Source organism: Echinops telfairi, unplaced genomic scaffold (genome assembly GCF_000313985.2).
Source record: "Echinops telfairi isolate 266 unplaced genomic scaffold, ASM31398v2 ScPeMD7_26;HRSCAF=91, whole genome shotgun sequence".
Taxonomy (NCBI): Eukaryota; Metazoa; Chordata; class Mammalia; order Afrosoricida; family Tenrecidae; genus Echinops; species Echinops telfairi.
In genome coordinates, this window is record NW_022103923.1 from 862,957 (window position 1) to 876,965 (window position 14,009).

Here is a 14,009-nt window from a genome sequence, read left to right on the forward strand (position 1 = left end):
TGATCACACAGGCTGGTGTGCTTCTGAGCTAGATGGCCACTTGTTTACCTTCAAGCTTTTAAGACCTCAGATGCTGTATCTTTTGATAGCCGGGCACCAAGTGGATTTGAAACAATAACATTTGAGATAGTAATCAAAAGTCTAACCATCTGTGTCATTGAGGGACTGAGGAATTGAAACTATGGCTTTGATTTTATTAGAGCAACGTGCCTACCAGGGGTCTCCAACCAGGTACTCAAGATGAATTTGCACTGTAAATAATAATGAACAATAGTTATTAAATATAAATTATATTTCAGGTATTATCCTTAGTATTTATACAGATTATCTAAGCTCAAGAAGAAGATTTTGTCACTGTATCACCTCTGCAGGAAGACCTTTGGCTCTTCTGAACTACTCTTGGGTGATCTTTATGTGCTTGGCATCTGTCTTCTGCCACCAATGATTCCTCGCTTACTTGCTTAAACTTTTATATCTTACAAGAAATCTCCTTTGACTAAAGACACCTATACTAATTCTGTGCCATTAACACAACATAGCTAATCCATTCCCAAATGGGATTGTAACCCAAGATTTGAACTTGTGAATTACAACTCACATTTTGGAGGCACAATTCAATCCAGACCATTCCACTCTTTGGTCCTGAAAAATTCCTTTTCCCTGCAACATGCAAAACACATTTACCTAATCACATAATCCCCAAAGGCTTCATTCATCTCCAAGTCCAAAATCTCATCTTCCAAAGCATCTCAATCAAATAATAGTAAGATCGTATTGGGGTAAAATTTGTCTTCATCTGTCAACCTCTAAAATACAGAATACAAGTTTCCACTTTTCTAAATATAAGAGACTTCAATATGTTCTTGAAAAAATGGAATTGAAAGATAATGGAACTTTTCCATGAACTTTTTTGAAGTCCCCTTGAACAGTGATGAAACAGACACAAGGTAGACCTTCCCATTACAAACAGATGAAATTGGAGAGAAAGAAGCGATAGCAAGAACCCAGTAAGACTAAAACCTCCGAAGAAAAGTTTGCATTAGCCCTCAAGGCTTGAAAATAATCCTCTTTTATCAGGCTAGATGACAATGGCGTCACCCTTTACACTCTGGATGCTGGCCTTGCCCTTTGGATTCTGACTGGAGGCTACTTAGACCTGGGCATAAGCTCTGACTTCCATGCCCACTGGGTCAACAACTCTACTTCTACTTCCTCTACTCCTTCTACTGTACTTGGCTCCCTTGACTTTGGGCTAGTCCATCTAAGTGGTTACTCTAGTCCCTAAGCTCCAGCAGTCCTTGTTCTTCTACCCTTTGGACATGGAAGCCCAACTACTTTGAGAAGTGATCCTACCACTCTGATGCAACTTAAAAGCAGCCTCACACTCTGTAATTGAGTTGTCAAAGATCTGACTCTTAAAAGCCTAAAAGCAAGTAGTCTCACCTTTGAGATCCAAGAGACTGTGTTCCTCCCATTGAAGCCAAGTAGGCCTTTCATTTGCAATCCCTTTGAAGTTTTACTGATCTCTAAGATACTGCAGGTAGGACAGCAGATGGAGTTCACTTGGCCTGTTTCCTGTCTGTAGAATCCCAAGAGGCAGAGTTCTTTCCCTTTGTTCTTTCATTGTCCCCATATCTAAACTAATAGCTTATCTGCTGTGGTAATTATGTACTTCAGTTACAGGCTTAATCACGTTAACAAAGGATTGTACAGCCACATTCTTGCTAAAAATTCTAGGACATATGTCCTTAGTTTGTATGACAGAATTTCCAAATCCTTAAAGTTTTTTTTTTTCCATTTTGCGCAGTTCATTTTAAGTTTATCTTTTCCCTCTCTTATTTTACTATAAAAGGAGCAACATTGCATTTCCTTTTAAGATTTTGCTTAGAAACTCATCAGCCAGATACCCAAATTCATCACTTTTAAGCTCTACTTTCCACCACATATTTGAACATGGTTCAGACAAATTGTCACTCTATAAAAAGCAATACCCTTCTTCCATTATCCAATTACAGGTTGATTATTTTCTTTTAAAACTTCACCAGAAACATATTTAGCATTCACATTTCTGGCAACATTCTAATGCCGATGCCATGTGTATTCTATAAGATGATTTATAGCTTTCCTCATTTCCCTCTGAGCCCTCATCAGAATCGTATTTGACATTCATAAGTCTACCAACAATCTCTTCAGGACAATCCAAGATTTTATTATTTGGCACCTTAAAAGTCTTTCAGCCTCTACTCATTACCTAATTCCAAAACTACATTCACATTTTATGTCTCTGTTAGAGCAGCACTATGAAATTCTTACTTTTCTTGTGCTGCTATAGCAAAAATACCACCAGTGGATGCCTTTAGCAAACAGAAACTCATTTTCTCATAGTTTAAGAGGCTAGAAGTCTGAATTAAGGGTGCTGGCTTTAGGGTAAGGCTTTCTCTCTCTGTCAACTGTTGAGAAAAGGTCCTTTACTCTTCTGAGCTTATGCTCCTAGGAAATCTTCCTGAACTTGGCATGTCTCTTCCAGTAGCTTCCTGATTCAAGACATGCCCTGCACTAATCCTGATTCATTAGCAGAACTATCACTACAGTCTTTGATGTTGTTAGGTGCTATGGAATCAATGAGGATTCATAATGACACGCTGTGCACAACAGAATAGAACACTGCCTGGTCCTGTGTCATCTTCACAATTGTTAGGTTTGAGTCCATTGTTGCTGCATGAAAGTTAGGATTGATGACACAGATTCTGAGGGATGACACAATGCAATATATAATAAGTGATGATAGTATAGGTGTGTACATGTGAATATATATGAGGGGGCTCCAAAAATTTCATAGAAAAATTGAATTGAAAAATGATGGAACGTTCCTAGAACTTTTTGAAGCCTATATAAGTGCATGTATTTAAATATATATATGAACATATACACAGATGAATATATATATGCAATGTGCTTTCAGAAATGTTTGAAACCATTACTGTAGTAGCATAAGCTCAACTAGGGGTGATATAACTCTTTTAAGGAAACACTTAGCAGTGTCTGGAGACACTTTTGGTTGCTACAACTCGGGAAAGGTTGCTATTGGATGCTACTAGGTAGAGGCTAAGAATGCTGTTAACATGCTACAATTCACAAGACAGTCAGTCCCCACACCCAAGGATGATTCAGGTCTACATGTCAAAAGTCCTAAGACTGAGAAACCCAGACACAAATGAATAATTCCTAGAATGGTACCTTAAGGACTTGGCCTGGAAACAGTCATCCTGCGTAAGAAACTAAGAAAAAGAAAATATCTTCCTAATTCATTTCCAGCATCTCAGTGGGCCTCACTCAGACTTTGGCTCCACAATCCTGGATGAGTGTGCCATAGTTGTGAAGTCTAATTTCTCATTTGGTTTTGGGCTCATTGTTTGTCTTGGATACTCCAAGTCGTAGGGTGAGTCTTGTAGCATATGTAGGTTCAGGGATGCATGACTATAGAATTATTGCATCAGAGAGAAAGTGGTTTTAAAAGCAAAGCAAAACACTTGATAAAAGTGTACTTAGGAAAACATTTTTAATGCAATGTGACTTTTCAAAGTTTTGTTATTTTTACAAAGCCAGACATTTTAAAAGGTAAATTTATTTGCATTAAAAAATAATTGTTTTGCTCGGTAAGACTAGTCACTGCAACATTGCTAAAGCAGAATAAATAAATGGTTCTAAACCTCCTCCATCTGATTCAAATTACTTATAAATAATTAACCACTTTTATGAAAAGCACCTGTTGTGTAAACTGAGGCATATTAGAGTGGTAGCAGAACAACAAAATGTATCTATATGTGTATATATGCTTTCATAAACATGTGTGCTAACAAACACACACACACAGAAGGAATAATATTAGACTTGGCTTGGTATTACTAAAATATGAGTGCATTTTAATCTATGATTGTTTTGTTCTTAATGGTTCTCATAAAATATTGCAAGTATATTAGGATTAGGAGGAAAAAGTACAGATGTAGATCAGAGAGGGAAAACAAAGAATTTAAATCCTAATCACACATAAACTAGTACGAGTTGCCATCAAGCCAATTCTAATTCATAACAACCCTATGTGTTGCAGAACAGAACTATAATTGAGGGGTTTTCAAGGTCCATAGGATGCAGATAAGCAGTCCTATTATTCTGAGGCACCTATGGGTGGAACAAACCACCAACTTTTATTTTATTCTATTTTTATTAGCAGTCATTTTATTGGGGGGTTCTTACAAATCTTTTAACAATCCATCATTCGGTTACATTAAGCACACTTGTACATATGTTGCCATCATTATTACGGAAACATTTTCTTTCTACTTGAGCCCTTGGTAGCAGCTCCTCTTATTTCCCCTCCCTCGCCCACCCTCTCACCCTAGTGAATCCTTGATCAATTATATATCATTATTATTGTTATTTTGTATCTCACACCATCTGCTGTCTTCTTTCACCCTTATTTCTGTTTTCATCCCCCTCAGGGTGGGGAAGGAAATATATAACCAACCTTGTGATCAGTTCCCCCTCCTCCCCTCTCCTCCCTCTACCATCATGGTATTGCTTCAGGAACTACTGTTCCTGAAGGGTTTATCTGTCATGGATTCCATGTGTCGAGAGCTCTTATATTTGTGTACTCCAGACTAGCCGGATTTGTAAGGTAGAACAGGATCATGATAGTGGGGGCAGGAAGCATTCAGGAACTAGAGGAATGTTGTATGTTTCGTTGATGCTATACTGCGCCATGATTGAATTGTTCCTTCCTTGTGACCCTTCTGTGAGGGGATGTCCAATTGCCTACAGATCAAATTTGGGTCTCCACTCCCCCCACCCCCCTTATTCACATCTATGCAATTGTTTTGGATCTTTTGATACCTGATATGTGATCCTGCGGACACCTCATGATCACACAGGCTGCTGTGCTTCCTCCATAAGGACTTTGTTGCTCCCTGCTAGATGGCAACTTGTTTAACATCAAGCCTTTAAGACCTAAGACACTGTATCTGTGATAGCCGGGCACCAGGCACTTTCTTTACCACAATTGCTAATGCACCAGTTTTGTCTCCAGTGATTGGTGTTGGGAAGGTCAGTATCAAAGAGTGCTAGACTATTAGAACAAACTGTTCTTGAGTTTAGAGAGGCCCTGAATAGAGTCCCAAAGTCAGTCTGCTATCTTAATACTTAACATATGAATATATGTACATTAACCTATAACCCTATCTTTATAAATTAATATATTTACGTATATACATGCCTATAGCTATACCTCTATAAATAGCTTTTTGACTCCTAGTTCTTTTCTCTGTTTTCTTTCACCTTCCTCCTGTCCCACTATCATGCTCACCCTCCACTTGGCTCTCAGTAATCCCTCTCAGATACATTGCATTCGGTCAATCCCCACCAGACATTCTCCATCCTCCTTTTCATCAATTTTAGATCTCTTGTTATTTCCTTGTTCCTGAGTTTGTTGGCTCCCCACTCCCCCTCCCAACCCCCTCCTCTCCCATGTCCCATGGAAACACCAGTCCTGTTATTTTCTCCTCGGGATTGTTTATCCTACCTATCTTATATAGGTAGACAAAGTGAAAGAATGAAAAGAAGAAGAAAAAAGGCTACAAATAGTTCCAGATCTTTCTGCTGACCCTTACAAATGTTTTCCAATTGGGTGTGATGAGGTGCTAAGCCCTTTCCCCTAAGTCAAAAGTCTATTTTCAGAATTCCTGGGGGGCTTTGTTACTTTGCTCCCCTTGCTGCCCTGTTGTATGTACTGTACTCCCTTCGAGTATTGCCCCACTGTGTGTAGGACAGACCAGTTACACTTTCCGCAGTGTCTCCAGTACTGCCCCCCATAGTGCTATGTGTCAGTGAGGGGACTTAGTGTCTCATGACGGGGCCTTTCTTTGTACTGGCTGCTCCAAACAGGAGTGTCATCCCTGGGGCTTGGTGGGCCATGATGAGGTTCTCTATCTATCATCTATCTATCTATCTATCTATCTATCTATCTATCTATCTATCTATCTATCTATCATCTATCTATCAATCATCTATCATCTATCTATCTATCTATCTCTCCCTATTAGTTTACATCCTCTCTGTTAGTTTGCTGCTCCATGTCAGTATGTTTTCTCAAGCCCTGGCCCTATGGGATTATGTGTGGTCTCTCTCTCCCTTTACTGTGGAAACATAATGCCCTCCATGTGGGTGGATTAGTGCACTATTCCCCCACCACCCGCATCTTTTTTCTCTCTCTTTTTTTAACCTCCTTTTCAGCTAGATGTCATTTGCATCCTTGGGTTAGGCCTGGCCCTGCCAAAGTGCCTGGACATCAAGCCAGGATTTATGCATTAAGTAGCTTATCCTCTATGCCTATTGTACTTTTTGAACTTGCCTCAGTGGACACATGTTTTACTTGTCCTTTGTGCATGGCTAACTTCACTTAGAATAATTTTCTATAACTCTTTCAATGAAACAATGTGCTCCATGCATTCATCACTACTTTGTAGGACTGCATAGTACTCCATTGTAAGTATATACCAGAAAAATATTTTAATTAGTAAATCATTTTATTGGGGGCTCTTACAGCTCTTAAAACAATCCATACACCAATTATATCAAACATATTTGCACATATGTTGCCATCTTCATTTTCAAAAGATTTTATTTCTGCTTGAGCCGTTGGTATCAGCTCCCTTCCCCACCCTCCCACCTTCGTGGACCCATGATAAATTATAAATTATTATTTTCATATTATTGATCAGGAACATTTTCTCATATGATTATTGGCCATTTGGATTTCCACCCTTATGAAACTTCTGTTCAGGTCTTTTGTCCACCTGCTCAGTGGGCTATTTCTTTTTTTCTTGTTATTGACTAGCAGAATATTGTAGATTTTAATATTAAGCCCTTTTTTCTTATGTGTCATTGCTAAAGATGTTTTCTCAGTCTGTGGGCTCTCTTATTACTCTCTTGGAGAAGTCTTTCAATCTACACAGGTGTTTTATCTTCAGTATATTTCAATTGTCAATTTGTGTTTCCTCTTTATTTGTGTCCTTCCCTATTTCCAGTAGCCTGTGTATTCCATATGCCAAAGTTCTTAGGTCTGTCCTGATCCCCTCGTTGATGGCCCTAAGAGTTTGGGGTTTTACCTCGAGGTCTGTGATCCACCTTGACTTTATTTTTGTGCATGGAGTGGAGTGAAGATTTTGTTTCATTTTTTCTGCAGGTAGATATCTATTTTTCCAAGCACCACTTGTTGAAGAGGGCATCTGCTTCCATTTGATATTTTGGGGGCCCTTATCGAAGATTACTTGTCTGTACACTGATGCTTTCATTTCTGGATTTTCTGTTATTTTCCACTGGTCTGATCATCTGTCGTTATACTGGTACCTCCCTGTTTTCACCACTATGGCTGTATAATAGCCCTCCTACTTTATCCTTCTTCTTGAGGAGTTCTCTGCTAATTCTGGGTTCCTTCCCTCTCCACGTGAGGTGGTAGTCAATTTTTCCAATTCTTTTTTAAAAGATGCTGTAATTTGTATCAGGATAATGTTAAATTTATATAGTGCCTTGGGTTGGATTGATATATTTACTATATTGAGTCTTCTGATCCATGAGCATGGGATATTTTTCCATTTGTGGAGGTCACTTTTGGTTTCTTGTAATACTATATTTTTCCTCTTAGAAATATTTTGGGGTTTTGGTTAGATATATCCTTAGATATTTCAATTTGTGCTTGGATATTGTGAAGGGTACTACCTTTTTGATCTCCTCTTCCATTGACTCATCTGGTATATATAGCAGTCCAATAAACTTCTGTTTGTTGATCTTATATCCTGCCACTCTGCCATATTCCTCGATCACTTCCAGCACTCCTCTTGTGGAGGTTTTGGGGTTTTCAATATATAAAATCATATCATCGGAGAATAACTATAGTTTCATCTCCTCTTTCCCCAGATGAGTTCATTCAATGTCTTTATTTTGCCTTACGCTGTTAGCTAGGACTACCAGTATCATGTTAAATGAAAGAGGGAGAAAGGAGATTTTTGTCTGGTCCCATTTTGCAGTGGGAATGTTTTCATCTTTTCTCTATTGATTATTACATTGCCTGTTGGTTTTCCATATATGGCTTGTAGTATATTGAGGATTTTTCCTCCCATTCCTATCTTATTGAGTGTCTTAAACAGAAATGGGTATTAGATGTCAAGTGCTTTTTCTGCTCTATCGATATTATCATGTGCTTCTTATCTTTTTTCTTGTCAAGATGGTGAATAATGTTGATGGACTGTCAGATGTTGAATCATCCCTGAATCCCTGAAATAAATCCTACCTGATCATGATAAATTGTTAGTTTTATACAGTTTTGTATTCAATTGGCTAAAATTTTGTTAAGGATTTTTGCATTGATGTTCTTTAGAGATATCGGTCTGTAGTTCTTAATCTTGTAGGATCCTTGCCCTCTTTAGGTATCAGTGTTATACTAGCTTCAGAGAAAGAGTTTGGGAGTTTGCTGTTCTTTTGTATGCTCTGGAAGAGTTTGTGTAGGATTGGTGTCAGTTCTTTGCTGAATGTGTGGTAGAATTCTCCTGTGAAGCTGTCTGATCCAGGGGATGTTTTAGTTGGCAGTCCCTTGATAATCTTATTTGTTTCTTCTATTGCTATGGATCTTTTAATGTTCTTGATGTCTTTAAGGTTCTTGATGTCTTTATGGGATAATTTAGAGAGGGATTGTTAATCCAAATATTTGTCCATGTCTTTTAAGTTGTTAAATTCATTGGAGCACAGGCCTTCATGTTACTGTGTAATTAATTTCTTGATCTCAAGAGAATCTGCTGTAATTTCTCCTGTTTCATCCCTCATCTTGGCTACTGATGTTTGCTAGTTCCTTTCTTTGGTTTGGGTTGTCAACAGTCTATTGATTTTGTTAATCCTGTCAAAGAACTGGCTTTTTGCTGCATTGTTTAAAAAAATTTTTTTGCATTGTTTTCTTGTTTTTCCACTCGTTTTTCTCTGCCTTGATTTTTATCATTTCTTTTGCTATTAGTAGGATTATCCTGTTGACTCTGCTCTAATTCCTGGAGGCTTTGTGACTGCGTATTATTCATAAGTCTCTATTCCTTTTACACCTGTGTATTCATCACTATCAAGCTTCCTCTGATAACTGCTTTTTCTGTGTCCCAAAAGTTTGGGTATGTTGTATTCTTGTACTCATTGGTTTCTAAAAACTTCCTAATTTCATTTCTACTCTGAACAGTACCCATTCGTTTTACAGTAGGGAATTATTCATATCCAATCATTTCCCCTTGCTTTTTAACTGTCCTTTTGTTGATTTCCAGTCTTATTGCATAGTGGTCTGTGAGGGAAGTCTGGGTGATCTGTAAATGCTTGAATTTACTCAGGTTAGACTTGCACCTCAACATGTAGTCTATCTTTGAGTATTGACATGTGTGCTTGAAAAGAATGTCATTTTTTTGCATTTGGGTAAAGAGCTCTAAAAATGTCTATTAGGTCATGTTGTCTAATTGTACAGTTTAGTTCTGTGACTTCCTTGTTAAGCTTCTTTCCCGGTGATCTATCGTTCACTGAGAACAGTGAATTGTATTAAAGTCACCTACTATGATTGTTGAGCCTGTGGTTTCTTTTTCTATCTTTTGTAGCGTTTGATTGATGGATTTTGCTGGTCCCTCATTGGGCGCCTATATATTTATTATGTTCACTCATTCTTGGTCTACTGATCCCTTGAGTATTATCTCTTGTTATGGCTTGCACCTGCAGATAAGTTTTGTCAGAGATTAGGATTGCAGCCCATGCTTTCTTTGAATTGCTGTTTGTTTGGTAAATTCTTTGCAAGGCTTTAATTCCAAACCTATTTTTATCTGAGTTTGACATATGTCTCTTGTAGACAAAAGATAGATGGGTTATGTTTTATAGGTCAGTCTGCTAGTAACTGTCTTTTAATGGTTGAGTTAAGTCCATTGACATTCAGTTATTACATCCATCTGAAACCACAAACTTTTATGTTAGTATTTGAGCACTTTAAACATTTGTACCACCTGGGAACTCATACTCACACTTCAAAGATTAGCTCAGATGATGTTCCCTTGCAACTTTCCTGTATCCTCCTACTCCACCTCATTTCTTTGTACTCATTAGGGAATGTTTGCCTGTTCAATGGCATTAATCACACTCTAATCCTTTGTTCTAGATTGTAAACTGCATGAGAGAGAACCAGTTGACACATTCTTTTAAAAAAACACAGCTTAACTGAGGTATAATTTGCATACTGTACAATTCACCTATTTACCATATGCAAGTCAATGTGTTCTTTTAGTATCTCCACAGCTATGGATCCATCACCACAATGTCAGAACATTTTCATCACCCCAAAAAGAATCTCCCTATCCAATAGTAGTATCTTTCCACTTCTCCACACCACCTACATGTAGAAAACCACTGATTTACTTTTCATATGTCATTTTTGATACTAAATTCTATCACTTTTCAAAATGTCTTTAATGTTTATATTTATGTTGTAGCATGCATTAATACATCATTCTTTTTTGCAGGTGAACAATATTTCATTATATGGCTATACCAGCTATTATTTATCATTTAATGGACATGCTGATTGTTTCTACCCTTTGGCTATTATAAACTATGCTGTTATGAATATTTTGTTTGAAAACTGTTTTACAATTAAAAATATATTTCTAGGTGTCGGATTTCTGGATTATATACTAACTTTATGCTGAGCTATTTGAGAAACTTCTAGCATGTTTAGTTTGTTCATCTTTGTTTGCCTTCAAGTTGTTTATTATGATGCCCTTTTCTGAATGTTTGCTGTTGTTAAGAGTGGATAATGAGAGCTTAGTTTTATGAGACATATAATTACATCTGTGTATGTTTTTACAGCATGTCTCATTTTTGTGAATTGATTTCCTCTCCTGCAGGCTAACCACTTTGCTGTGCACCATGATGAGGAGAAAGATGTGATCACTGGCCTGAAACAAAAGACTTTATACGGCCGTCCCAACTGGGATAATGAGTTCAAGACCATTGCAAGTCAACATCCGAAGTAAGAAATCCCAAAACCAGAGTGTTCTTGAGGCTAACAGTCTGCCTAAAGCAGCAGCTCCAAAACATGACTAGATTTGTGTATTCTAGAAACTAAAATAATTTGATTGCTATATAACAGTTGAATTTACACTCAATAGCAGGCTCCAGATATCCCTCAGTTTAATAGACCCATTGTCATTAGGTTGATTATATTACATTAACTCATAGTAACCTGGTTCAGGGTTTTTTTAAGCTGTACATTTTTATAGAGGCTGATAGCCTCATTGTTTTCTCTTTGAGCAGCTAGTGTGTTTGAACTACCAACCCTGTGGTTAGCAGCCCAATTCTTACCAAATAGCACAATCATGGTGCCTTTAAAACACATTTAAATCGACCTATGGAGTTACAAAAAGCAAATATTTCCAGGCCCCTACCCCAGATTACTGAACTTGGCTCCTCCCTAAATGACCACAATTCAATATAATTCCTATTACTAAGAAACTAGCTATAGATTTGCTGTCTAAAATAAGTTGACCAAAGCTTTACCTATCATGAAATTTTGAGGGTCTACCATCTTGCTAGAACACAAAATGCACTCAATAAATCATTATAATTGCATTCGCTTAGACAAGTGCTTCTTAAACATTAATGAGAATGAAAATCACATGGGGATTTTGTCAAACTGTGGGTGCAGCTCCCCCCTAGGTCTGTAGTGGGCCTTGGAAATCTGTTCCTGCAGCCAGGCTGAAACCACCAGGAGCAAAATTATAGACTCTAAAATTTATAGAGATGAAACTTAACCAAGTTTTTGGTGTACTTGTAGCGAATAAAACAGATTTATTACTGATTTCAAGTATCCAAAGAAGCTTTAGGGTGAAAGAGTCTTGAAGAGAAGTAGCCCACAGATTTATGAATTCACCATACTCTCTGTGGTAGAACTTTCCATAAGATTTGCTTGGATGTTACTGTCTAGGACAATTAACCATCCTTTGAATCATGTAGTTACCCCTACAAATGTGACTGAGCCACTCTCCTGTAGTGTATATCTGCCAGTTGTTGGTGGAACAAAGGAGCAGAGGAGAAGCTACCCTGAGCCCTGGTATGAATGGGAAAATCGTCTATCCTATTAATGTCTATCGCACCCTCAAATCTGAAACTGTCTTTTTTTTCCCCTTTCCTTATAGTACCACAATAGGTGTTTTCCTCTGTGGACCTGAAGCCTTGGCTAAAACGCTCAGTAAACAAAGCATCTCCAACTCTGAGTCTGGCCCTCGAGGAGTGCATTTCATTTTCAACAAGGAAAATTTTTAACTCGTCTCTTTCATGAGGAAACGAAATGTGCATTTTGCTGCCAGATACCCAAATGATGCTAATTCACAAGCTAAATCCCCTCCCCCTTGGAAGAAAAGAGAAAAAGAAACTATAATGTAATCTTTTCCCTCAAAGGAAATTTCAGAGTGTGACCATGATAACTAACATTTTTATGGTGTGTTATGGTTTCCAGATTACTTTCAGAAACATTATTTCAATTTTTCCCTTCATGTTAATACCACGAGGAAGGTAATGTAAGGATTTCTAGGCTAATTTTTAGGATATAGACCCAGAGACTCAAAATGGTTAAGTAGCCTAGGATTATGAAGTTGAGACTGGATCTAGGCCACGTGACCTCAGGTTTGGTTGTCTTTCCATGATCCTGCTTCAAAATTGATTTCAATTTCTATTTTGTCTTACCTTGTGTCATTTTCTTGCTTTCAATTTTGTCATATTGAAGAACATTTCCAAAGAATTAGGAATTGCTATATGTTGACAGTGACTCAATATATAGTAGAGATAGGATTGCTATCTAAGCAGGCTCCTGCTTATCAAAATTCTTCCTGATAAAAAGAATGTAAGGCTGAATTGGAGTAAAAGTAATCCACAGAATTAATTTTATCCTGGTTCTTGGCAAATAGTGGGTATTCAATGAAACTTTGTTGAATGAATGAATGAAAAGAATTTTAGAAGCACATAATGCCAGAGTAGAATGAATATAAAGCATCAACAGAATTATCTAAGAAAAGAACTACCTAAAATTTGTACCTGGTTCTCCTGATGGTAAATAACAGACTTAAAGTCTTGGTCAGTAAATAGGATATTCTGGAGGTTCCCTGACATCCTTACCAGAAGCATGCAGAAAAGAGAGAATGTGGCAGAGAAATGATCTTCTGCTATAACTATAGCCGGCTCCTCTATTCTCCCTGCCAGCATTATGAAAGGAGTGCAGACTGGTTTCCCACCTGTGAAGGTCTCTTCCAGCCAGCATTTGTGAATTTGAAGTTAAGAGTCAGGAAAAATGTGTATCTTATATGCCTAGCTGTATTAAATAACATCCACTCTTGCCCTACTGAAATATTCACACAAACAATGAATTTTACATATCTGGCTAAAGGTTAATTATCATCGTGCTAATGATCATGTTGAAACTGACATTAGCCCAATCCCAAACAAAACCCCCTGCTAATGAATTGATTCAGATTCATAGCAATATTATTGGGCAGGGAATAAGTGCTCCCTCTATTGTAAATCTTTACAAGAGTAGATAGCCTCATATTTCTCCTGAAGAAAGGATGGTGGATTTGAACTACTGACCATTCAGTTAGCAGCTCAGCATTTAATCCACTGCACCACCAGAGATCCTTGAAATTGGCATTATAAAAAGTAAAATCCTCAGCTTACTGTGTGAATACTGTATTCACATCTAAAAGGATGTTCTGTGTGGTCATAGTTTCATGAAACAGTCTCTAAATCACTGTTAGTGCTGCTTAAATCTAAAGCAAGTCCACTACAATCCATTGGATTCTGACAAATAAAATCCAATGAAAAGAAAAGAAAACCCTTACCGGCATTGAGTGGATTCTGACTCTTCCAGGGCTTCAAAGGCTATACATCTTACTGGGAGCTAA

The 14,009-nt window shown here is 37.7% G+C and overlaps 1 protein-coding gene across 1 annotated transcript in view; it reads left to right on the forward strand.

Moving 5' to 3' along the window:
- The window catches only part of LOC101640739 (cytochrome b-245 heavy chain), a 42,469-nt gene extending 28,787 nt beyond the window's left edge, over positions 1 to 13,682 (forward strand). The window contains exons 12-13 of the mRNA XM_004714560.3: positions 10,962 to 11,086; positions 12,252 to 13,682. Coding sequence (XP_004714617.1) covers positions 10,962 to 11,086; positions 12,252 to 12,378 — 252 coding nt within the window. The 3' untranslated portion in view covers positions 12,379 to 13,682. The remainder of the gene's footprint in view (positions 1 to 10,961; positions 11,087 to 12,251) is intronic.
- Positions 13,683 to 14,009: the final 327 nt, after the last annotated feature.